The sequence below is a fragment of the Chanos chanos genome, chromosome 4 (genome assembly GCF_902362185.1).
Source record: "Chanos chanos chromosome 4, fChaCha1.1, whole genome shotgun sequence".
In the NCBI taxonomy this organism is placed as follows: Eukaryota; Metazoa; Chordata; class Actinopteri; order Gonorynchiformes; family Chanidae; genus Chanos; species Chanos chanos.
In genome coordinates, this window is record NC_044498.1 from 12,562,611 (window position 1) to 12,587,766 (window position 25,156).

Consider the following 25,156-nt stretch of genomic DNA (forward strand, 5'->3'; position numbering starts at 1 on the left):
TCGCATGAAAACAAAGCCGTCCAAATCCCTCGCCACAGGAAACAACCACTCTGACCTGTAAGTTTCTTTTGACTTTTTTTTAGCACCTATACATGTCCACTGTAAAGAGACCTGTGTTCTTTGGGCCACTTTATATGGAATCGTTCATTTTTGGCATAATGAGGGGGTTTATGCATTGCAACACAATCGCCGAACCCCCAAAGCTCTTGGCAGACAGTTGCTGATGAAAGCGCCGGTTCACATGCTGGGCTGACATTTGCTGACAGTTGATTAATGGATACTCATTACTTTGCTTTACATCTTGAACCATTTCACCATTGTAACAGTCAAGATGTATGTGCTTGCAGTTAGCCCTCCACGGTCATGACTTGACCATCTTCACACTTGACCCGAGACTATACCAACAAAAACCTAACCATTGCTTTTTTCTGGGTTCTGATTTGTACCCAGTGGATTCTGAAATATCAACCAGATGGGCAGCGTTTGTAACTGAGGCTCCTCCCTTTCATACATGGCACCAAACACAGTAGGATATCATTGCTAAATTTACTTGGGGACAACATGTCTGTGGAAGCACCCTCTTTCAATTTGTTTTGTGTTCCCCCTTTAATTCAAGTGTTTCATTTATTTTGGGAGTCACTTGAATGTCATTTTCTAATTGAGCTGTTAAACGGCTTTATAAAAAACCACCTCCGTCCATAGATGGCGCTGTTTCTCTTTCAAAGATCATGATGGCGCTGTAGGGACTACTTCATTTTTTGTTTCTCTTTTTTCCTCTCCCGCTCTTTTTTCTTTTTGGCTGATTTTGAGATCAGTTCTCTGGTAAAGCTGTTGAAGAGATACAGATGTGTGGAGACTTTTCTTTTCCCTGTTGTGGGTTCAGTAACATGTGAGAGAACAGAAGGTTATCATCAAATGTCTGTTCTCTCTCTCTCTGTCTCGCTCTCTCTCTCTCTTTCTCACACACACACACACACACACACACACACACAAACACACTGAAACTTACTCCTTACCCTAATCTCTCTCCCAGAGTTTCCACACCACAATCTTATTTCTTCTCACACAGTTACATACACAACAGCTGACAGTGTACTGCACCACACAAATACCAAACCACCTATGCTCTCCCTTCCCCGCCTCGCCAAAAACCCCTGAAACCTCTCAGACACCCATTAAGAGATCCTCAATCATTCTCCGCGTCCTAAATCAGTTTCCAAACGTTGAGTCACATGCTTCACTAGGCTACGTGTCCTCCCACAGTCACAATTTGCTCAACTCCATTGCCTCTGCGGATTCCCCAGTACCAAACCATTTCACATTTCAAATTCACACTGTATATGTACCTCTAACTGCATCTATAAATTAATCCATTTCACTGGGCAAGAATGTTTGACTGACAATGTACTGAGGTTATGTCCATTGGACTTGAGTGAAATCCACAATGAAATGTATATTGCATAACAGCTGTCTGCAAGGATAATTTTTTTTTCTTCTAAGATTTGCTAAAACCACATTCAGATTGTTCATTTAGCATTTGTAACATCAGGCTAGGGCCGAAGAGATTGAGCTTTTCGGGAGAAGCTGACTTGAGAGGTGAACTCCTCCCTCCCTCCACCTCCAGTTTAAGGCGTTGCATCCAGAAGTCTACTGTGAGCGGATGCGCTTTCCCGTTGCACAGTTCGCTACAGTGGTATCGTTGGGGGGGATTTCTACCCACCTATAGCCACTTTGTTCCCCCCCAAAAGAAATATTCTTCCCTGCATTTTCTCCATCCGGACTTGCAGGAATTTAGAGACGGACTATGGCTTCAAACTGGTTCATTTTGACGGGTTTGTGCCTGTGCTCTCTGTGGGTCGGTTTACTCGCTCAGGATGGTAGACCGAACTTCCAAGGTAAGTAGGGATTGTTTTCTTAAATGTTTGTTGAAGCGTTCTTTAGAAACTGTGTTACGAATCACCTTGTTATTAGCTGTTCCCTCGCGCTTTGGAGAAAGTAAACATATAAATACATTTAAACATTAATTTTAAACATTGAACTGCATTTCAAGAAAAGTTTATAGCTTCCCATCCTCGTATGGGTGCTGAATGGTTATCAGCATCCTGTATGCTCACAACTGGTGGCGCTAATTCATGTTAGTCTGATGTCCTCTGGTGCAGTTGTGGAAATGAATTTATAAGATGTAATTGGTCAGTGCGCGTTTGTAACGTCATTGTTGATTGCGTTGTTTTTGCCCGTGCATTCAAATACAATCACAGAATAAAACAGAGCTTGTATTTGATAACGAAGTAATGTCCAGTTAGAATGTGTGTGATGTTCTGAGTCAGGTTCTATTTTTCATCTCTTGATTACGCGCAGAGACATTCAGTAATGGAATTGTTGAAATAACGAACTGGGATGCTGTTCTGTCTGTATCTGCGTAAGAGCAAGGAAGTATCTGACTGTAATTTGTCCATGAAGAATACATTTAGGCTGAGCATCAGATAGCTGTCCTTCTTTAAGTTAGGGAATTCCAGATAAATCCAATCTATTAGATCAGGTTTAAGTTCTACTGTGTTGTAGCTATTCAAATTGATTTTGGCACATCTAATTACTTAAATGGATTTAATGTCATTAAATGAACTGATGTGGTGATGATGTGGAAGTGTTGTCCAGTGGAATCTGTGGAATATTGGCATTTGTCTTGTATGGTCTCAGGTTTATTGGAGGTGTAGGTTACATACAGTGGATAAACATGCATAATTGTATACACGTGCTGATTTTATTTGTGTACCAAAGCCATTCAGACAGTGCACTGACACCTGTGAGATCATGTGATCTATAAAGCCTGGTCACATGATACTCCATCCATGAAGTGGGAGGATGGCTATCCTGAGGCTTACAAGGCCTTGTAAGGGCATGATTAATGGATGTAACTTTAGTTTAGAATGTAACAAACATTAAATCAGTCATAAATCACATTAAAAAAAATCTGGATTACTGCCAAGCATCAGAGTATCTCCATAGGTAGAAGGGATTCATATAAAAAGAGAATCATGGGGGGGGGGGGGGGGGGGGGGGGGTACTTTTAGAAACATGTATGTGTACTGTTGCATTAGGTCATCATGTATGGCCAAACCGCCCTTCATCCACTCACGGGTCGCACAGAGAAGGACAGAAGGACTGCATTAATCAATCTATTGCCACTTCTTAATTTGGAATTCTTAATGATACAGGCCGACTGAGGAGACTCGTTAATTTAGAGGAGGAGGGATGACAGCGTGTCCATTCATGGTTGTGGAGCTCTGATATAGCTACGCTTGGATTTGTTCCCACAAGCACAGCAACACGCATTGTAATACCACTCCTTAAAAGAAAAAGTCCTTCTAAATATGAATTCATCACTACTTTCCTTTTTTTAAACATACACTGAGGTGCATCTAAATGCTTCTGTGGTTGTCTGATTCAAAATGAGCATTGCTACCTGCTGCTATGATGTATGATGTACTGTGTGTGTATTATTTACTTAAATTTGTCATTACTGAGCATGGGCCCCTGAGCAAGTAGAAGAATTAGCATAGGCATCTGTAAAGTACGGCTAGAATGGTTGTTTGGTGTGTGTGTGTGCATGTCTGTGTGTGTGTCTGTTTCTGTGTGTGTGTGTATGTGCGTGTTTTGGGGATTGGATTTAATTTGGATGTAATTTCTTGTCTAGAATGCCCGGTGGACCTCTTCTTTGTGCTGGACACCTCTGAGAGTGTGGCCCTCAGGGCTAAACCCCCTGAGTTTTACATCAACCAGATCAAGACCTTCACCAAGAACTTCATTGATGAACTGAAAGACATGTATGTTATTTAGCTTAATTCATGACACCCTTTCAACGCTCAACATGTATGAAAATCATTGAATTTCATAACACACGCAGCAAACCTGCACTGGTCATGTCACTTCCAAAGATAGTAAAGTGAAATACTGGATATATCTCAGTTACAGTCCAACATATTAGATCAGCTCATGGTATATAGGCCGATATTTGTGTCGTGCCTTAGACTGGGACATATTACAGGCAGTTCTTTTTTTTTTTTTTTTTTGAACCAAAATATTTTTGTAAAGGAATTTCATTAGTCAAAAGTCTATAGGTGCTTCTGTTGTGAAAACAAGTGATGGATATGGATTATTTAATTCTTTATTCAGCTCCCAAAATAGCCCTTATTGACCTTCAAATTGAGACTATGAACCAAAACATCATGATAATATCGTGGAGTAACATGGTTGAGTGCTGTCATGTCATTATCCCGCTCCCTTTAAGCAGCTTTTGTAATACTGAGGGAATGGTATTTGGGTATCCCATGAAAAAGTTATAGTAACATAGCATAACATTTAATATCCAGGAATGTAGCCAAAGGTGACATCGAGTAATAAGACTTCTACCTTCCCTACCTTCATGTACCTTTGTCTCTCGTGAGGACTGACTTCGTTTGTGTTGATTTACATAGGGATAAAGACCACATTGAAAATTGTCCTGTATTATAATGGGAGCATTTGTCACGCATGACTGACGTAGTCCAACAAATAGAACAGACGTGAATTAAGCAAGTGCTGAAATGTTCATATTTTGTACCTTATATAGTAGTAGAGGAAATGTAGTATGAATAGGAATCACTCACTAAGTGAAGTACTCACACTAGGTAAAGTCATTTTTTTAAATAGTGACTTTATGTTTAATTTTGTAGTTGGTCAATTTTTGATCTCACCAGATTGAAATTAAATAAAGACGAGCTTAAATGGAAATCTAGTATTTCATCTTTGAAAGACTAAGAATATTATTGAAACAGTATCATTTTTCTGCATCACCTGTAATACAAAATTGAAGCAGAAACCCCATCTTACTGCTTTATATGGTAATATTTCCTCTCCCTTACTGGTGTAACGGGTCTTATCAGGGGTTGTCCGTCTTGGTCTCACTCTCTTTTGTTTGTGATTTTATTTTCTGTTGCTAGGCGACAGCCATGTGATCGTGAAGTTACCTGGAATTCTGGAGCACTGCACTACAGTGATGAAGTTCAACTGGTAAAGGGGCTAGTTGACCTGAAAACAAAGCGGGATGAGCTAAAGACAAGTATTGATGGAATCAACTATATTGGCAAAGGAACATACACCGACTGTGCCATCAAAGAGGGCATCTCCCAGTTACTCAGAGCGTATGTGATGCTCAGGATTGTAAAGACAGTCACACACACACACACACACACACACACACACACACATACACACACATACACTCACACCCTCACACACACACACACACACACACACACACACACACATACACACACACACTCATACACTCACACTCTCACACACACACACACTCACACTCTCACACACACACACACATACACACACAAACATCAAATCCTATGAACGTTAAATTAGTCTGAAGTCAGAGATGATAACTAACAGGTTTCTTTGTTGGAGATATTGTTATCAAGGGCATCACTCATAATTGTATGTCGTTAGTAACAAGTAAACTTTCTCTGTTGCAGAGGCTCGTACTATCATGAGAATAAATACATTGTGGTGGTAACGGATGGTCATCCCGTCACTGGATATAAGGAGCCATGTGGAGGGATACAGGAAGCAGCCAATGAGGCCAGGCAGCATGCTGTTAAAGTGTTTGCTGTGGCTGTTACACCTGACCAGGAGGTGAAGTCAATAAAGGAGCTCTAAATTATTGTTTTGACATGTAGCGATGTTATGCGACAGAAGAAACGGCTTATTCAGAACGCATGAAGAAACCAGACTAAGTTCAAGATGGTTTGTTTGAAACATTAGGATTAAAGTGTTTGATACATGCTTCAGGTGCTTGGAGTCAAGATGTGAAACATGGCATAGAAAGTATTACAGTTCACCAACATAGGACATGGGTTAAAAATGTGAATTTCCAAACAATTTCAAAGCCTTTTCAAGGTTTGAGAAATCCTTTAAATGAATGTGCTAAATAACTGAATGTACATTTTGTGAGTGAAAACATAGACTTTTAAGATATGTGATCTGAACACCCTAAAAGCTGACCCTGTTTGTGTGTGTGTGTGTGTGTGTTTGCATGTTTCTCTCAGGACACTAGGCTATCTATTATTGCCACAGACCAGAGCTACAGACAGAACTTCACAGCAGCAGACAATACACGGAACACGCAGATGCGCACCATACACACTATCATCAACATGATTGTAAGTGACCTCATCTGTTGTAACATTAATGCTTTACTCCATCTACTTTTATCAGAGCAGTCATGAGAGTTCACGTGTACTCTTACATTGTTATGCATTCATCAGTGCAATTGTTAGTGATTTCATGTAATGTGAAATGTAGTGTATGTGCAGTAGCCACAACCCAATTGGGCCTGCATAACTATGCTTGTCATGTCAGGCTAACATCTGGGATTTCATTGTATTCATGAGAATCTCATGAAACATCAGACATCAGCCATGACATTGAATTATCATTCCAGAATTGTGCATGCAATATTCTTGTTAATTTTTGCCAAAGAATTTTGGAATCCCCCTGGGATGATGTTCTGACTCTCTCTCTCTCTCTCTCTCTCTCTCTCTCTCTCTCTCTCTCACTCTCTGTCTCTGCTCTCCATTTCAGACAAATGAGACCAAGGATGTGGTATGTAGTTTTTGTTCATGTCCTCTGTAAATATCAGTTTTCATTTGGTATCTGTCACTGTTGGTATCTCTCACTGGTGCTAATATATTTCTCTTTTGCCTTCATCCTTACAGTGTTGTTCTTTTGACTGCAATGTAAGTCAAAACCTCACCACTTATATTTACTTTAAACATATCCAACAGCAATAATAGTTACTTAAAAATTGTTTTTCACTGCACACTGCAATACTGTAATATTATATGTATTTTGGTCACAATTTCATTGAAAATCACATAATGTTATTGTGACCTGTGTTGTTGAATAGTACTTTGATGTACCATCATAACTATCAGAGGAACTACAGTATGTTGCATTATATAACTGTCTTCATTTTGTCAGGCACCAGGCGGGCCCAGAGGACCACCCGGGGAGGCAGGACATAAGGTCAGTGTTATTGATTGAGACTCAGGGTATGGTCTCCACATGTCAAAACACAGCCAAACCTGTCTATGATTACGTATGTGTGATTTCTACATCAGTTATAGGCTAGTTGCAAGCCAGTTTCGAAATCCCAGCACTGATGGATGAAAACCTGTTCTTTTTTTTTCTTTTTTTTTAGGGTGAGATAGGCAGACCAGGGATGCCAGGAGAGAAAGGAGATGTCGGACCTATGGTGAGTATCGGTATTCCTTAACCAACTGGACATATCTGTTACCACAATATTAACATATGTTCTTTTGCTCAAGTACCTGTATCCTCTGTATGGAGTTGCAATTGTTAACCAACTATTCGAGTGTCCCCAGACAGAAAAGATGTGCTGTGTAGTATTGAAATCCCTACTTGATCATGCACGGCATGGAAAAATACAGCTTACTCAAAGTGGTGTTGTTATGAGAATTAATTGTTAATAAATGAATAAGATAAGACTACTCAGCGAAATTATATATAATAAGACTACTCAGCGGAATTATATACCTAATGCTAATTAACCATTTACATATGGGCTTAATTTAACTACTCTCACCACCATTAAACTTTACACTAAGTGATAAAAAATAGATGTTGAAATAATCAGATGGTTTTACTGATTAAACACTCTGTAATAAACTATTATCATAATATCGCCCCGTGGTGTGTCATAGTGATGTATTGCTAGTGTGATGTCATCTCTGTATATACAGGGTAAATATGAAACATTATTACCCTGAGGTACAGAAAACTCTGACATGTCATCTAAAACTCCACATTCTGTTTTACTGCATAGATAACATAGAATTATAGAACCACAGAGAATTTATATGAGGTTATAGTAAACCGGAGTAAACTGAGGTGAAGGTTTCCATCGTTAAGAGTTAAGACATAGGCTTTGTCCTTATGGACCTCAGATTTGACATCTACAACATAAGGGAGAGAGCCCTTAGGAACAGCACCTTTCACCTGTAGCAGCTGCTACATCATAATTCTCTGTAAAAGGATGAACTCTCTCTTTAATTACAGATTCTATTACCCTGCATAGATACACTTTCAGAGATAGTACTTGCTTACTTATTCACACACACACACACACACACACACACACACACACACACACACACAAAACCATCAAACATCGTGCAGTAATCCCACTCAAACATACACTCACATGCACAAGCAGGCACAAATACAGTACATAAATGCTGGAATAGGACCAGCTAAATCATCATGTAGCAGAGCCAACTATTCCATTATATGAAAACTAATATTGACCTTTTTGTAGACACAATAAAATTCAGCACTAAATGTTATTTTAAAATAGGCTTAGTGTATCTTGGCAGGACTCTTCTGTTCACTCCTCTGAACGTTAATGTTCCTGGCAGACAATGGAATTTTTCAGCTTCCTGGAATACAGTGGTCAGACACTGTCATTGATAACAAAATTAATTTGATTAGTGTAAGGTTCCTAGTGTCCAGAGGGATCAGCACTGATAAGTCAATAGCATATATTCTAACTAAAAACAAATATCAGTGACACCAAATGAATAAACATTGTCATATTTTTGTCCAACAGGGAAGTCCAGGTGATCCTGGTCCTGTTGGGTACCAAGGAATGAAGGTTTGTTCTTCCATTTTTGTCTTTAACGTTACTGTTTTGCTTTTAAACAGTACTATCCATGTTTTTAAACGTTCATTTGTTTCTTTTCTCTTCCTCCAGGGAGACAGAGGGCAGATTGGTGAGAAGGTGAGAGGACGTGTGATGGGAGAAGATTCCACAGAATGAGTAAAAACTGTCACATTTACAGTATGAAAAAAATAAGATAACTCTGACATCCTTTTATCTTCTGTTCAGGGATTGAGGGGCCTCAAAGGATTCAAGGTAAGTCACTCATTTTTTTCCCTCTACTTTCTTTTCTTCTATGTATAGTTCTTTTTTCTACTTAACTAATTCTCAATCTCCTGAATAGGGTGAAAAAGGGCAGCCTGGAACTGATGGAGTTGATGGACGAAAGGTGAGATTTTTAGTGTTTCTTTGTCGTCCAGTTAGATGAGTGTCACCAAGAGTCTATCAACAATTTAATTTACCTGCTGCTCAGTGTTTCCAAATTTGTGGTTGTTCTTGTGTGCTCACGACATCTGAAATGCGGCTGGTGTATGCTTTACATTAGAATGCTGAGCCCTCTGGCTCTGCGCAGTGTAATGTATAAAAAAACATATTAATACCATATAGCACATTCTGTGAGATGTTTACTTACACAGCTGCTCAGTCTGTTGGGTTCTCTTTGGATCTTTTCATTCTCGATTGTATTCTATATTCATCATAAATTTGTATGCGTGTGTGTGTGTGTGTGTGTGTGTGTGTGTGTATCTATCTATCTATCTATATATATATATATATATATATATATATATATATATATATAGATAGATAGATAGATAGATAGATACATACATACATACATACATACATACACACACACACACACACACACACACACACATGTGTCACACACATGTGTCTTTGCAGCTTATTGGTTGCACTTTTGGAAATTTTATTACTGTTTCTTCTCATAGTCTCTTTGTTTTTCTGTGTGTTTATGTGCTGTATTCATTTAAATCTCTGTGTGAAGTGCTGTGTTTTATTTCTGGGTCTGTGTGACACTATGTCTTCACAGCCAGAGCAAACTGTGCTGAGTGTGACCCTGAATGTTTATACTACACGTCTATGCTGTGTGTCTGCCCTCTCACACACTGACTGCTGCTCCTATAAGTTTATTCTTTGTGTTGTGTTTTATTTACAGGGTGAGCCAGGGTTTCCAGGTCTGCCAGGCTGCAAAGGGTCCCCAGGGCCAGATGTAAGTTAACGTTGTTTAAAATATCACTTCTCCAGGTGTTTACAAGACTTAATGTCTGTTTATGAACACCCCCTAGCCATGTGTCATCACTCTCTGGGTGTCAGGGCTCCTCTTGCTGCTAAGATGAACAGATGGTTAGAAGACCCGCCTGTCTGCAGCGTGTCTCGTTTAAAAGGATTCTTTTGTTCTGCTATTACTGGGAGTCTTTACTGTTCTTCTGTGACCTCACAGTGATGTTGTGTCACTGACGGAACAGTATAGTCCACTGTTCTTTAAGATTATGACCACAGTAGACTTTTCTGTTCAGAATTGGGCATCTGAACAACAAAACTGCATGTTTCCTAAAAATATATTAGGTAATTCTGTCTTGGCCTAAGATTTGATCTTCAGCCATCTAAATTTTACAGAGACTTCCTTTTAACATCTGTAGTAATCTGATTGGCTAAGACTGTATGTCCCACCTCTACTGGACTGATCTGACAGGCTAGTGGATGTGCCAGACAGATTCTTGCCTGGCACAACTGTTTCTACTCAGCCTGCATCTGGACTCCAGGGCCAAGGATGTTTGCGTCTGAAGCAGCTGACTATTTACCAAACCTGACATTCAGGATGCTTAAAGTGCTCATGTTCTCCAGACTGTTTGCACATGCTTGCGATCAATAATATTGAACATACTGTAGAGAGTAACTCCAACATCAAAGAGAATTTTGACAGAAAAGTCCATTTTCATTTTTCCTCCAGTGTTCGTAAAAACAAACCTTCATTTCTCTTCTACTTTTACAGGGTTTGACAGGTGAACCAGGTCCTAAAGGAGATCCTGGTCCTTATGGTCCCAAAGGAGAAAAAGTATGCAAGAGTCTCTCTTTTTTAGCTCCCTTTTTCAACTAAAAGTTGCTGATAAATTTGTCTTTGACCCTAAAGCAGAAGTCATTTCCCAAATTCTCATTTGAGAACTGAACATTTGCAATTGGTTACAGAGATAATGATCTCACAGTTAAGACTTTTGCCCTGAAGTTGTGGATATGGTGTATAGACCTTAGGTGACATCACACCATGGTGATTGTAAGATTTAAACACTGAGCTAAGATGTAATACAAAACATATTTGGAAATATATGGAATGATATTTTATGTTGCTCTTAGGGTGACACTGGCAGAGATGGTGATCCAGGAAGACCTGGAAACTATGGAACGTTAGGTGATAAGGTCAGTCTTTGTTAAATCAGCCTTTGTTGATTCAACTGTCTTTTAAACAGCTGCAACTCATCTTATTTTGTACTGTTTTTATCATTTGTGAATATGCTTGGGCTTAGGACTATTGAGAACATTTAGCATCTTAAAGGACCACACATGGAGGAGCCTACATGTGGTATACTACAAACATATGGACCAGTTTAGCTGGGGTCTTTATCATCATTAGTACTCTAGAACATGAAGTGGGAGTTTGATGTATGAATTCCTCTTTCTCCATTTATACATGCAATGTGTTTGTTGTTGTAGGGTGACAGAGGGCCAAGAGGCGCCAACGGGGACAAAGGCGAGAGAGGAGATGATGTAAGTCTTTTTGTATTGTTCAGAATGCTGACAGTATTTATGATGGATAGGTAATCATATATGTATATCATATGGCTGACTGGAGAGGTAGAAGTGAACTTGTCTTGTGTGTATTTTTCAGGGACCACCAGGGCAAGATGGACCAAGAGGCGAAAGAGTACTATGAAACATCATCTAAATACACTTCTCAGATTATGTATTCAACATTTTTCAACATTTACCACACTCTTTGCCTTGTATTCGAATGTGTGGTCTTGGGCAATGTTAGATATACTAAAAAGCTAAATAGAAATAGATAGGACTTTCGGTCAAACTCTGTTGTCTGAATTCCTGTTCTTCTTTAGGGAACACCAGGTGAGAAGGGTGAGCAAGGTTCCCGTGGTAACCGAGGTCCAAGGGGAGAGGCTGTAAGTCTATCGCTAATAAAACTAAAATCCAATAATTTATGCTGCTTTGGTAATGAAAAATTCTTCGGTAGCCTCTGTTTCTATTCTGTTGGGTGGCTGCCAAGCTGAATTTTCTCAGACATTATATGTCTGATTTATACCAGTCAACAGTTATGACATTTTGTGTGGTTGTGGCTCAAATGGAGGATCGCTCCATCCTTCGTGGCAATACTGATAACAGTTAGGTTGAAACAGTTTGTGCTGTACTAATGATGGATTTACTAATAAACTGTGAATGTTGCACTGTGCGTGACCTGAGCTCTGTGGTAAGTAGTATTAAACTTGAAAATAATATTGATTTTTGACGTCTGCAGGGGGACCCAGGCCCACGAGGTGAACAGGGGCGTGAGGGATCAGCAGGGCCTAATGGAGATCCAGTAAGTGGACTACATCTTCAGGCGATCTGATTAGATCTAACCCAAACAGACCCTGCTCAAACTAATTATCACATTTCTCAGCCTTGAAGGGGAGACCACAGAGAAGAATGGTATTGGGTGGACCTCAAGACAGACATAGAATACAGAGAGATCATGTTGCTTGTTTATACGATGGTTTGTCTCTGATTGATCATGTATACAATGCCATAAGTAAAAGTAAGCTCGTGCTAGACATGAAATGGCTGTATAGGCAAAGTATGACCTCAGAGCTCAGGAATTTGGAGAGGGCCTCTAAATTCTCCAAGGTCAAAGAACTTCTGCGCTTGGTTATGAGGCAAGCTAAAGAACAAAGGCCAGCTTCCTGGTGAAGAAATGGGACACGGTGCTTTTAGATTGGGGGGGGGGGGGGGATAAAAGATGTGAGGGAAGAGAGGATTTATGTGTTCCCCTGGCTAGGCAACAGGACTGCAGATGGACGCCATTAGGCCCTTAAGGACAAGTCATAGCATGCGGAAGCCTACTTAGTTATCCCAGTAGAACAAATGGGATGATTTAATTAACATTTGAGTTAGCATCAGAGCTAGAATTTAGGTCCAAAGTTAGAGCATATTCAAATCTTCCATAATACAAGTCAATGGAATTTCAGCACGTTCGTCATGGAGCATTAAATGTTCATGTTATGTTAAACATGAAACCCAGGAGTAAATGATCCTTTGAGTATCTGTGTCCTACCCACCAATGTCCACAACACATGGTCACAGATGTGTTGATTTCAAAAGGTTAAGACTTTTTGGTCAACATTTTTTAAAATAAGGTTGGATTATATTAAAATTATCTCAGTATATTCTCCTTAAAGAAATGCATTTTTTTCAGTTCAGGTCTGAGGCTTCTCTTTAGACCTGCACTGGAGTAAAATAAAAAGTAAATCAATTTGTTTGTTCTCATGGATGAGGTTACCACATCTATGAGCTTTACTGGAAGGGTATTACAGCGTAAAACATGCATTTCAGTCTAAAATAAAATGAAACAACAAGCTTCAGATGAGAAAAAGGTGTGTGGTCTAATGAAAACCTCATATTTAATCAAAATATATAAAACAGCTTATCTGTAATAAAATTCCCCTGACAAATTGGGTGACAAGGTTAGAGGGGCTTGATGGCCTAAAATAGGCACAGAGGCACTGATGGTGCTGTGAGGCATTTAAACCACAGATGGTCAAACAACCATTTTGAAATGTCAGAGACCATAGAGTGAATAAGATCAGGGGGATGTTCCTGAAAGCGGGTTTAGTAAAAACTCAGAGTTAGTTCATTCAGAGCAAGTAGTAAACCTCCTAATAGAAGAGCCCTATGGCTTCATGCTCCTAGCAAAACAAAGCCGTAGGGCTCTTCTATTAGGAGGTTTACTACTGGCTCTGAGTTAACTAACTCTGAGTTTTCACTTAACCCGCTTTCTGGAATACCCCCAGGTCATACAGTTTTCTAGTATGTCATTACAATTACAGTGTGTACATTATCACAGCACAATCCTATTCTGTTTAGTGTGGGAGTATGACAAACTCATGAAATGACCACATGAGTTCAATTTGTTTTGATAGTTAATGTTTCATAGATCATAATAGGTGTCAAAATTTACATTCTACCAGTGATGAAGAAGATTATAAATATTATTATATTAAATCTTAAACAATGTTAAACAATGGAAAAAATATGTGCCATTAAGCAGGAATTTTCAGTATAATTAAAATTATTTAATCATTTCTTTGATTAATAATGTTAAACAATGGCAACAATATCAAACGGGAATTCGCAACGCTATCGTCTTATGGTCTTGCTAAACCCTAGACAGAGAATAGTGTTCAGTCATGAAAACACTAATTTAAAAATGTGTCGGATTTTGTGTCAGAGTGGTGATAAAAATGTTTTAGTGCACTCACCAGTTTTAGGGCTGATTTTTGGTCTTGGGACAAAGCCAGAAAGAACAGAAGGAACAGATATATGATGAATGTCAGAGTTTATTTTTCTGGGTATAGCTTAATGTCAGAGATAGGGGTATAACATGCTTCTCTAACTCTTATGGGAACATGCTAATTTATTTGCTTATTGCACTTGGACAGCTACATAATATGTTAAGGTGTCATGTCCTGACAATCATATTTTACCACACCCTGTTTCACTGTTATTACACAACTCCATGCTAGAATGCTCACTATAATTTGCACTATAGTTGTGGTGGCGTGTTTGACATCACTGGTCAACAAACTAAACGATATTTTAGATTTTAGGTATATTTTAGAGTGATGCCACCTCTTCTCAAAGATTGAAGACATCACATTACCACCACAATTCACAGGGGATCTTCCCCATTAGCCCATTAGCCCCCCCCAAAGCTCCTTCAAAATCCGTCCTTTTGAATTGGTTTCTCTTAAAATGTGGAACAAACATCAAATTTTCATAATGTGTCAAATGCCTTCTACCTTGCATTTCACAAAGATTTGAAGTGTACTGATATAGTGCCTTTGAAATTTTTTTCCCTGACTGGATTGTCACATGTACAACTGATATTTTTGTGAAACTTCCAACATAATTGCACAGCTGTTACAGTTCTGTGATGTGTCATGTGATTTTTACAAGAGACAACTGGTTCAGCTGCAAATACCCAAGGCTTATACTCTGGCTTTGCACCAGGCTTGTATTTGTCTTTCTTACTTTATTTTTTATTTTATTTTATTTTTTGTCATCGACCAGAAATTTTGTTCACTTTTTCTAACTTCGTTAGAAAGACTTTCTTTCTAATGAAAGATTTTTCTTTTTTCTGTCTAACAGAGATATTTTTCCAGTGGGACTGGGTGGGTGAGAGGTGGGAAAAACAGTAAATATGTGGAAATATATGAATATGTTGCTTAAGTCATGAGCAAACCACGGCTCTGGCCAAACATTCTTTTTTCACTTCTTCCATGTTTCATAATTCCCATAAAGACCATTTAGGCAACATGAAAACAAACAGTTTGTCGCTTTCTCTGAGTCATTCGCGTAACTCCTTTTTTGAGTCAATTAAACCAACTTTACTATGAGCCAGAAGAAAGCTGAGCCATAGATAACATTCTAATTTCCTTTGGGTGGTTTATTGATCTTTTCAAATTGGTCATGAATAGATTTCTGTGTTCCCATCCACTCTCTAACCTTTCTCAGAGTTCATGTAAATAAGGCAACTGATTTGCACTTGATTAAATATAGCTGACTTTAAGACGGGGGGGGGGGGTGATCTGAATTCTCTGAACATCTGATGTCATTCATAGAAACAGTAGACTTTAGCCTACCTTTTCATTCTGAACCTGTGAAAGAGGAACAACTGAAATAATAACTGTAACGTAAACCGCCAGTATTGAAAAAGTCATATACACAATGCTATGAAAAAGAACGGTAAGAAGGTAAGAAGCACTTGTTGGTTTATAAGGGAGTCCATATTCTAAATGGATGTTTCATCCAGTTCTGTGCAGATGATCATAAACAGATTTAATTCAAATACGCAAAAATGTTTTCTTAAAATCATTTAGGAAGCCCTCTCATGTATTCATAAAGTAAGCCAGGTCAAACGCCACTGGAACCAGTCAGTAATTGTTCCTTATATAACATCTGAAATTCATATCAAAAATTGACATGTGTCTCATTATATGGTATAATGAGATACTTGGTTTGCCTATGCAATATTAGTAGTATTAGTAATATTAGCTCATATTTAGCATACAGCAAGTCATCATCAATATATGGTGACAGGAAACCTGCATACTTAAGGTATATATCTTGATATTTAAACCTAATTTCTACTCATGAGTTGATGATAACTTTGTTGTTACATGTTTATTTCAGGGTGAGCCAGGAAGGGCAGGGTCACCAGGTTACCGTGGTGATGAGGGTCTTCCTGGACCAGAGGTGAGGGAATGAAAATGTGGTGAGCCAAATGGACTCACCAAATACTTGCATCTCCACAACAAAACCGTATGTCTCACCTTTTCACTCTCTTTGTTAGGGACCTAAAGGGTCTAGAGGAATCAAAGGCGCCCCGGGAGACAGAGGCCTTATGGGAGAGAGAGTGAGTTTGCCTTGTTTGTGCTTAATGTCTTTTACCGATGTATTTAATGTGAGTTTTGTTTGTCTGATCGGCAGACACTGGCATAGCAGGCACTGATACTTGATACAAAATTTTTATGGCTGGGAAAGTAACTGTTAACATTAGTGAGGTTTACACAAATGTATTAGGATTAGCCGGACGCTTAAAATCAGTTTGATGCAAACTTGCTGCAATGTGAAGTGCCGTTAAGTGCCTTGAAGTGAAGGTGAAGTGAGCAGCTTTAAAGTGATATCCAAATGTACAAACTGTAGTGATAATATCTATGTAACCCCCCCCCCCCCCCCCTCCCCAGGGTGAAGACGGGGCAGTGGGTAATGGAACTGAGGGTTGCCATGGTTTCCAGGTACAGTCTTATTTTTGCAGTCTCAGGACAACATGTATCAATTTGCTTTTCACAATTATTCAGATTTCATTATTCTCCCTCTCTCTCCCTCTCCCTCTCTCTCTCTCTCTCTCTCTCTCTTTCTGTCTCCCTCCTTTTGTCTTTTTAGGGCTATCCAGGTCCCAGGGGAGATCCTGGTGAGCCAGTGAGTATTTAGTGTCCACTAAAAGATTTTGTGGGAAACCCCTATATTTGAATAGTATCTTTATATCGATGCCAAGATCAACTTTCCTCAGAGTTTGCTAACAATTGATTTCCCTTAGAGATTTAGATGAAAAATATTTGTGTCCACTTATTATGCTGAAGATGAGAAAGATATTTTCATTAACTTTTTGATTCACAAAGTTCGTATGAGGCTCCTGCTAATAGAACATATGATTCAGAAAGGAAAAGATAGTGGTTAATCAGTGCCTCCACCATATGCTCTAAGTGAGACAACAGCTGAGCTGGCCATTTCCCAAGAAGATGTAAACGGTCTAGACGGTGAAGATCAGAGAGTAGACGAGGTCTGCTGATAGAATGGCTCTGTGGAGAACCATTCTCATCGTTCTCTCTCTCTTTCTCTCTTTCTCTCTCTCTCTCTCTCTTTTCTTCATGCTCTACTTGTCTCTGACTCTCAAGGGAGGAAGAGGAACTCCTGGGCCCAAGGGAGATGATGGAGAGCCTGGTGACCCTGGATTAGATGTGAGTCATTTTGGATGAGCTCTGCTATTTTAATCTCTCTTGGTTCCCTTTTTCTCTTTCCTATCGTCTCTCCTTATCCCTCTCACTCCCCCTCTCTCCCTGATACTCTTTTTCCACCTCTCTCTGAAATGTTTATTTTATATTTTATTACTATTGTCTCTTAATCTGTCTCCTTTTCTCATGCAGTCTCTCCTCCCATTACTCTCTCTCTAACTCTCTCTCTCTCCCTCACACACACACTGACACTCACACACACACACACACACACACACACACACACACACACACACACACACACACGCATGCACACACACACATTCTCTCTTTGGAAGAAGCATGGTTTTGTCTTTGCATGTTTTGGTCTGTGTTCATTAGGACACATATATCATGCAGGGTGTCATAGGAATCAGTCTCCCAATAACTTTCCACTGACTGACTCCAGTCTTGAGTAGAGGCAGCTGTGTAAAACTGGTGGTCATAAGCACGGGGCTCAGAGAGAAGGATTTGGACGTGGATTTAGACATCTCAAATGAAAATCACATGACTGAGTGCAGCGTTACTTTTTCTTGGAGGAATACGCTATGGGGAAAAGGTTTTTTTTTTTTTTTTGCATTTCTGCTACCCAAATATTAAATATTTTCTTACATTAAGCCATTAACTGACCAACAGAAAACACTAATGTTTAGATTCTGAAACAATAGTACTGCCAATTTGATTCTTACAGAAGCTTTTTTGATGTGTTTTCTACAAAACAAGAGCAGTTGAAAACCTTGGCTTTGCCAAGAATGTACTTTTCTGCAGCCAAACTCCTCAGCTGGCGTTGCATCTGTAATGGCTCCCATATGCTTCATATCCAGCACACCAGTTTGTGCATATTTGCAAACAACATGTGTGCACAGCTAGTGTAGATTTCTGATCTGAGGCTGTTTTCTGGCATTGACTGTTTAAATCTGCACGGACAAAATCAAAACCGTAAGATTAATCAAGTCATTTGATTGTAGTACAGTTACTACCCGAATTCTGTGGTTCTTGAACAAGAGCATTGGTACCTGTCCTCCCTTAGCCCCTCTCCCATAAATTTTACTGGGCAGTAAGCACAACTGGGCAGTAAGCAAAACTGAACAGTAAGACAAGTAAGCCAAACAGCCAAGCTTGAGATGGAGTGGAAAAGTATAGAGTTTTACAGCCATTAAGTTAGGATTGGTCACAGGATTAGTCACTTTTAACCTGAATAACACAGACAAAAGGCTGTTTAGAAGACAACAGATGTTGATGAGACTTTCTACATAAATTGCCTTTCTGGCTGAAAATTGGAACTGAATTTTCAGAGACAGTCCGGAAAAGGGTGGACAGGACTTGATTTACTACTTTGCCTTGAATTGCTGATCCAAGTCTCTGACCTCAAAATATGTCAACCGGCAGCCAAGTCAACGTTCTCTTTGTAATGGCATATACAGAGTTACTGTATCTACACTATGGATTTGAGACTGATGATATGCTCATCCTCAGTGGTGTTTAGAGAGAGAAGCTATGTAATCTCCATCTGTGTGTAAATACACACTTAAACAGCATAGTCACAAACCTCCTCCACTTCGTCTTTGTTTACAAGATCATGGAAACATGCAGGATTTGGCTCAAAGGAATAAACAGTTCTTGTTCCTTTGGGATGGCTGGTATTTTGCTGATGTTTCCAAAGATTTTGGTTTAGCTAGGCCTTTACTTGTGTTTATTCTAAAGAGGAAGCACATAAGTTGCAGGGTTTTTTGTTTTTTTTTTTTGTTTCTTTTTAAGAGCACCACCCATATTGTTGCTTTTTTGGTACCAGAAACGCTGCACGTGACTGAGCTTTAGCGAAATTCTTTGATCTTTTTTTTTTGTTGTTATGACAGCTTGTGTCATTGAACAAAACACAGATGTAATCCAATGATTTTGGCAGCGTGCCTTTGAGCTATATCATATAAAGTGGCTTTTTTTTTTTTCCCGTGTTTGACTAGAAACAATTTCACTGGAAGTTATGAAATCCAGATCAAAGGGTCTGACTATGTATTTGTGACATGACAAACGATTCCAGGTGCCCAAAAGGACTTTGTGAGACTTTCAACATCACAGTTGTTTCAAGAGAAGATACCCACATTAGAACAAAGCCACGAGAACCTCCAATGGTTTTCAAAATATGCCCTTGATTATTACTGTGTCATCATGCATGTTATGAATGGATTAAGTCGCATTTCATTTCCTTTATGAAGTAACATGTATTGGGTTATTTTAAGTTCTATAAGAAGACAGGTGACAAATCTATAAGATCACAGGCTTTCCGCTCTTCTCATCGGTTGTTAATTTTGAGAACGCGTCTCTTTCTCCCTTTTTCCAGACTGTTTCAATATTCATTTCAGATTTGCTCAGCACGTCATGTTCCAAGGAAAACGACGAGCTGGGAAAACAACTCGGGCTTTTATTTTGGGAGTACTGGTCTGAAAGTTGTAATTTTTATTTTGAAGTCACAGCCCTTAGCGACGAACAGGGTCACTGTGCATGTTGTCTGTTCTTTTCTTCTTTTAAATTTAGACAAAAGAACTCTTTTTTTTCCCATCTTGAGGGGATGTGAGAAGATCAGAGCTTTTTGTTTGGTTGCTATTTCCTTATTCAACATCTGCGTCATTCCAGGACTGGCGCGGTGAACCACATTGGTTTTGACAAAGTAAAGTAAAAACATGTTACATCTGACAAATCCAAGCGCTCTTGCACTAGAGTACACATGGAAAGTCATTGCAATGGTGAAGACCAGGAGGGCAAAATGAGAGAAGAGAGAGGTAAAGGACGAATAATCCAATGCTTTTTATGCACAGTGAGAGAAATTTATATTCGGTTTTCTCTCTGTGCGATAATGAGAGCTTTATTCTGGCTTTTATATGGTTCCCTGCTGCTTACGAGAATTCGTCCAAAACCTCTCTAGATCATTTTATTTCTTGGCATAAACATTTGTGTATATAACTTCTCAGCTATTTCTGACTATACATATAGAAATATAATTCAGTCAAGAACACACAAACAGAGTTGCCCAGAAAGATATATCAAGTGGCACTGAACCCACAAATAATAATTAGTAAAATTATAGTAATAGTAAATCTTGATCTTTATATGTGTTTTTACAACTGTGTTTTAAAAGCCTGCCAGAGGTCATATACAATAAACAGAAACTCAAAAGACAGACATGCACAAAAGCCTAGTCTACTCAGCAGGAGGATGTATGAGAGAAATGCTGCACATGACTTTTGTTTTTTCTTGTCTTTTCTTTTTTTTCCTTGTCTTTTCTTCTCTTCTTTTTTCTTTTCTAAATTAAAAAGAAAAGGATTAAATCTCTGTGACTGAACACACACTGTGAGCACTGAATCTGACCTCTGCATTTAACCCATCTATACACGCCAGTAGTGAAAACACACAACCACTAGGCAAGGGGAGCAGCGGGCGGCACACCTGTGCCCGGGGGGCAGTTGGGGGTTAAGTGCCTTGCCTAAGGGGACTTCGGCTGTGGATGTTTTCCTGCCGGTCCTCTCAAGCCTGCTTCTCTAACCCTTACCCTGCGCTCACGCTGACAGCAACTTTATGTCGCTGTGTTGCTGTCGTGTGCAGTCACCTGGCTATTTGCAGCTAGCTTGTGGGCGTTGCTAACATAGTTTTGAGGAAGTGGGGTACAAATGTATTGACAGGAGATGCATCAATTTAAAAAAAATGTATATACTAACAAATCTTATAAATATGTATTATATTTTATGTTTATTTATATGCCATATTTACGTTTTCTTTGCTATATTCATCGTGGAGTTGTATGTTGATGTATTTTGTGAAAGGCAGGCCTATTAATATATGTGCGTGAACAAATCAGGTGCATTCCCACAGAAAAATATGGTTTGGAGGAAAAATTATTTTCCTATAAATTATGTGATCTTACTTCACGGACCGCAAAGTAGCTTTGGCAATTGCCGTTATCCGTATCCATTTTTCCTCCATGTCGGCTATGGGAACTAAAATGCTATTATAGGAACTAAAGTTTAAGAAAACACTTCACAGCGAAAGAATATAAGAGGAACACATCTTCCTTCTGATTGGCCGTCGCTCAACATGGTCGCTGCTCATTTGCATCAAGGTGAACTTTGCTCAACTTTTTTTGTCACCAAGTCATGGCAATTTTGTCACCTGCCGACTTGTCGTGCCCTGTCGCTCCGTGTAGCCCAGCAACTTTGGAAATGAATGACTTCCAACTGCTTTGTCACTGCAGGGTTAGGCCATGGGCTGCCCATAAAGGTATAGCTGGCTTAGCAGAGGATGGTTTCGATCCATCGACCTCTGGGTTATGGGCCCAGCGCGCTTCCCCTGCGCCACTCTGCTCACTGCTTTCCTTTCCTTTTCTTTCTTTTTCTTTTACTTTCTTTCCCTTCCCTTTTTGCAGCCTAAGGAAAGAGATGTCTGTCCACTTAGTTAAAACAAGCAATATAATTTAAAGCCAAACTGCAGTGATAGAGTAAGTGATTATGCCTGAACTGTTCTGGAACACTTTTCAGTGATAAATTCTGTATACTTTAAGTGGAAATGCAATGACTTTAAAAATCTTCATCTAGTAAATCTTAGGTTTATTAGCGTAAATGAGCTAGCGTTTATTTATTTAGTTTGTCTTTTCATATGAGATTATCTTTTTTTTTTTTTTACTTGTTTTCACATTGCTTATGTCGTGGCTCCATCCGAATTGTTCTGTATCATTGCCGTGTTCACATAATCCATAAGCTCCCCATGTATAGTTGGAATGTTTATTTGCTATGGTATGTGTAGTGGCTCTGCTCTCTCTGAACCATCACAAAATCTGGTAGTTCCTGCAGGACTCCTCCCATGGCATTCCTACACACTGCCCAGACGTCCCGTTTTGTTTTTGTTTTTTGTTTTTTTTGTTTTTTTGCATATTTGCATTTCCAAACAGTTTAGTATAACGGTAAAATTGTAATTAGCCGTAGACGCTTTCGACAGTATTTCTCAGCTGTTTAAAGCTAACTTAGCTAGCTCAGAAATCATGTTTCTTGGAACACATCCCAGGTGTGCAGTTTTTTCAGGACTTCCCCAGTATAAACATGGAGTTCCCTTGTGTCTCCATGGCCCAAAATGATGCCCTGAACTGGGCCTCTCTCTCACATGCGCCAGATGGGGCGTGGAACCGCCTCTCTCCTTTTTTGGGCTGAACGCTGCTTCTCCACATACAAGATTGTTTGGAAATGTTTTTCTTTGTTTGTTTGTTTTGTTTTGTTTTGTTTTTTTCTTATCTGATGGGGGTATTTCTAACCGCCCTTTTGCCTCGAGGGCCTCACTGGGACCTGATAAGTGTCAGCTTAATTATAGCTAGTCAAAACATTAATGCCATTCCATCACCGTTTACGTCGGCCCCACTGCCAGTTTGTCTTTTATATGTCTATGACATGCGCTGGCTTTTAAGTGTGGAATTTGAATGTAATTGAAACAGCATGAAAGCTGCTCTTTAAAGAGGTCCATGTGGTTGACATTACCCTTACAGCAAGACCATATCCTGCCTTGACTTAAAGGCCAAAGTATGGAAGCAGCTGCTAGGGTTTCTTAGTCATGTTTGTATAAATGCAACTCAGAGAGAAATGTAAAGTAGAAGAGGTTTGGCTCATGGTCTAACAGAAATTTTCTAACAAAGACTTTTACTGCAATTAAAGCACACTGGACAGCAGTGGTTTTCCCTATTCAATGATATAAAAAGACTTGAATCAATACAATATAATAATCACAGTATATGTAACACAGTGTATAGTGGTAACCCATGGATAATAATGGACAATCGGCTCATGAATAGGAACATACTATATAACAGTGTGTAGCACTGCATAAGTACAGTTTGCTAGCAGTGTTAATGTGCAATTGTGCAGGTATAAAACAGGTTTTATTATTAAGTAGGACAGAAAATTCTGTATAACCCAGGAGGTAAGTACATTAGCATTAGCTAAGCTAACCCACATGCTCATAATACATTTATTTTTTCGTCACTGTCGCATTACACGCCTCATGGTAATGCTCTAATGCTAATACCACGATACCGTTCCTATGCCCTGCAGAACAACCAGCCAGGATTACCTGGACCTAAAGGAGCAAAGGGTCATCGTGGACCTGAAGGGAACAGTGTGAGTAAAGACGCATGGATTTTCAGACACTTATGTCGATATTGCACACAAGGGGCCACAAACAGTACAATAGGAGGTTTACAAAATGCATCATAGCTTTTGTAACTGCAGATTATTTCGTTTGTTAATCATGAAAATGTTGACCTCTGTTCTGTTCCACATTGCACAGTGGCAGACTAATTACCTCAGTTATGATACAAATCCAGAGTTACAGGTGCAAATGTAATGTTTAAAGAAATTAAAAACATTAGAAAAAGGTGTGCAGGTTTTTATATTGTAACAAACACTTTTTTTGTCATTAGACCTGTTTGGATGGAAACGCAGTCCATAATATTACTGGTTATAACTACGTAATAAATGCAGATAATATTACACAACGATGGACAGCTGCCAGTTTATGGATTGAGAAACTTTGACCGCCGAGGTTGCAGAAATATTTAATTCTTGCCAAAGAATGCAGTCAGATAAAATTTGATCCATAATTTGGACCCATATTTTTTTTTTTTATGACAGCTAGAAATAGAAATAAGAAAAACAAGTTTGTTATGCATTCGAAAGTGCATGAAGGACAGACTGCTGGACTGCATAGATCTGTTGTAGTTCTGAACATCTATCCAAACTTTGTTTAAGACTGAACATATTATAGATAAGGAAGAAAGGTGATATTCTTGATTCCTTGAACTAGTCAATAACAAATCTGTAAGCTTGGCTGTTTCTGTCGGGTTGTCCAGGGTGAGTCAGTGAGTGTACATCTTTTGTTTAGCTAGTCATGAACAACTTGCTTGAGTTATGTGCATGTGGGAAGAGGTTTGAGGTCCAGGCTGCAATTCCATGTTGTTTCTGTCAGGCCATTGGAAGACCTTCAGAAAGGAGGAGACTCCTAAGCCTAAAAAAAATGGTCTTATTTGGCATGTAGATGTCAGGAGTACCATCTTGTTTCTGTCTATGTCTGCTTTGTTTACTGTGTACCAAAACAGAGCTTGGCTTGAGTGAATGTTGAGACGTTTTAAACCAGGTTATTGTCACAGTAGACGACAGGTCAGTGGTTTGGAAGTGTTTAATATTGTTAAGGTCATCTCCACCACTGATAACTGTGGCTATCTTTTCCTTTTCTTCTTCAGGGACCTCCAGGCCCACCAGGACCCCCTGGACCAGATGTAAGTTGGTTTCATTTCATCACTGTGTATACACCAATATCAATATATGCAAAATAAATAAATAAATTTAAAAAATATATATATATGTGTGTGTGTGTGTGTGTGTGTGTGCGTGTGTGTGTGCGTGTGTGTGTATATATGTGTATAGATAGATAGATAGACATCAGTATATATTCAGTAATTAATATATATTCATTTGTAAATCATTCCTTAGATAAAAGCCATGAAACTTAGTTAAGTGGAAGGGTTTTAATGTTGATTTTAGAGCATACAAAAGTTGCG

General features: G+C 39.1%; 1 protein-coding gene and 1 non-coding gene across 2 annotated transcripts in view; one reads left to right on the plus strand and one right to left on the minus strand.

Annotated features, from left to right (window-relative positions):
* Positions 1–1,706: 1,706 nt before the first annotated feature.
* col6a1 (collagen, type VI, alpha 1) overlaps positions 1,707–25,156 on the plus strand; it is a 28,688-nt gene continuing 5,238 nt past the window's right edge. The window contains exons 1-27 of the mRNA XM_030771632.1: positions 1,707–1,895; positions 3,695–3,824; positions 4,980–5,180; positions 5,526–5,685; positions 6,099–6,212; positions 6,634–6,654; positions 6,768–6,788; positions 7,033–7,077; positions 7,253–7,306; positions 8,681–8,725; positions 8,825–8,851; positions 8,960–8,986; positions 9,075–9,119; positions 9,909–9,962; positions 10,746–10,808; positions 11,105–11,167; positions 11,462–11,515; positions 11,637–11,672; positions 11,860–11,922; positions 12,276–12,338; positions 16,208–16,270; positions 16,368–16,430; positions 16,762–16,812; positions 16,961–16,996; positions 17,473–17,535; positions 23,652–23,717; positions 24,839–24,874. Of these exons, the coding sequence (XP_030627492.1) occupies positions 1,805–1,895; positions 3,695–3,824; positions 4,980–5,180; positions 5,526–5,685; positions 6,099–6,212; positions 6,634–6,654; positions 6,768–6,788; positions 7,033–7,077; positions 7,253–7,306; positions 8,681–8,725; positions 8,825–8,851; positions 8,960–8,986; positions 9,075–9,119; positions 9,909–9,962; positions 10,746–10,808; positions 11,105–11,167; positions 11,462–11,515; positions 11,637–11,672; positions 11,860–11,922; positions 12,276–12,338; positions 16,208–16,270; positions 16,368–16,430; positions 16,762–16,812; positions 16,961–16,996; positions 17,473–17,535; positions 23,652–23,717; positions 24,839–24,874 (1,755 nt within the window). The 5' untranslated portion in view covers positions 1,707–1,804. The remainder of the gene's footprint in view (positions 1,896–3,694; positions 3,825–4,979; positions 5,181–5,525; positions 5,686–6,098; positions 6,213–6,633; positions 6,655–6,767; positions 6,789–7,032; positions 7,078–7,252; positions 7,307–8,680; positions 8,726–8,824; positions 8,852–8,959; positions 8,987–9,074; positions 9,120–9,908; positions 9,963–10,745; positions 10,809–11,104; positions 11,168–11,461; positions 11,516–11,636; positions 11,673–11,859; positions 11,923–12,275; positions 12,339–16,207; positions 16,271–16,367; positions 16,431–16,761; positions 16,813–16,960; positions 16,997–17,472; positions 17,536–23,651; positions 23,718–24,838; positions 24,875–25,156) is intronic.
* Positions 21,850–21,921, minus strand: trnam-cau (transfer RNA methionine (anticodon CAU)). Its single transcript has one exon. It is a non-coding gene; the product is annotated as a tRNA-Met (tRNA).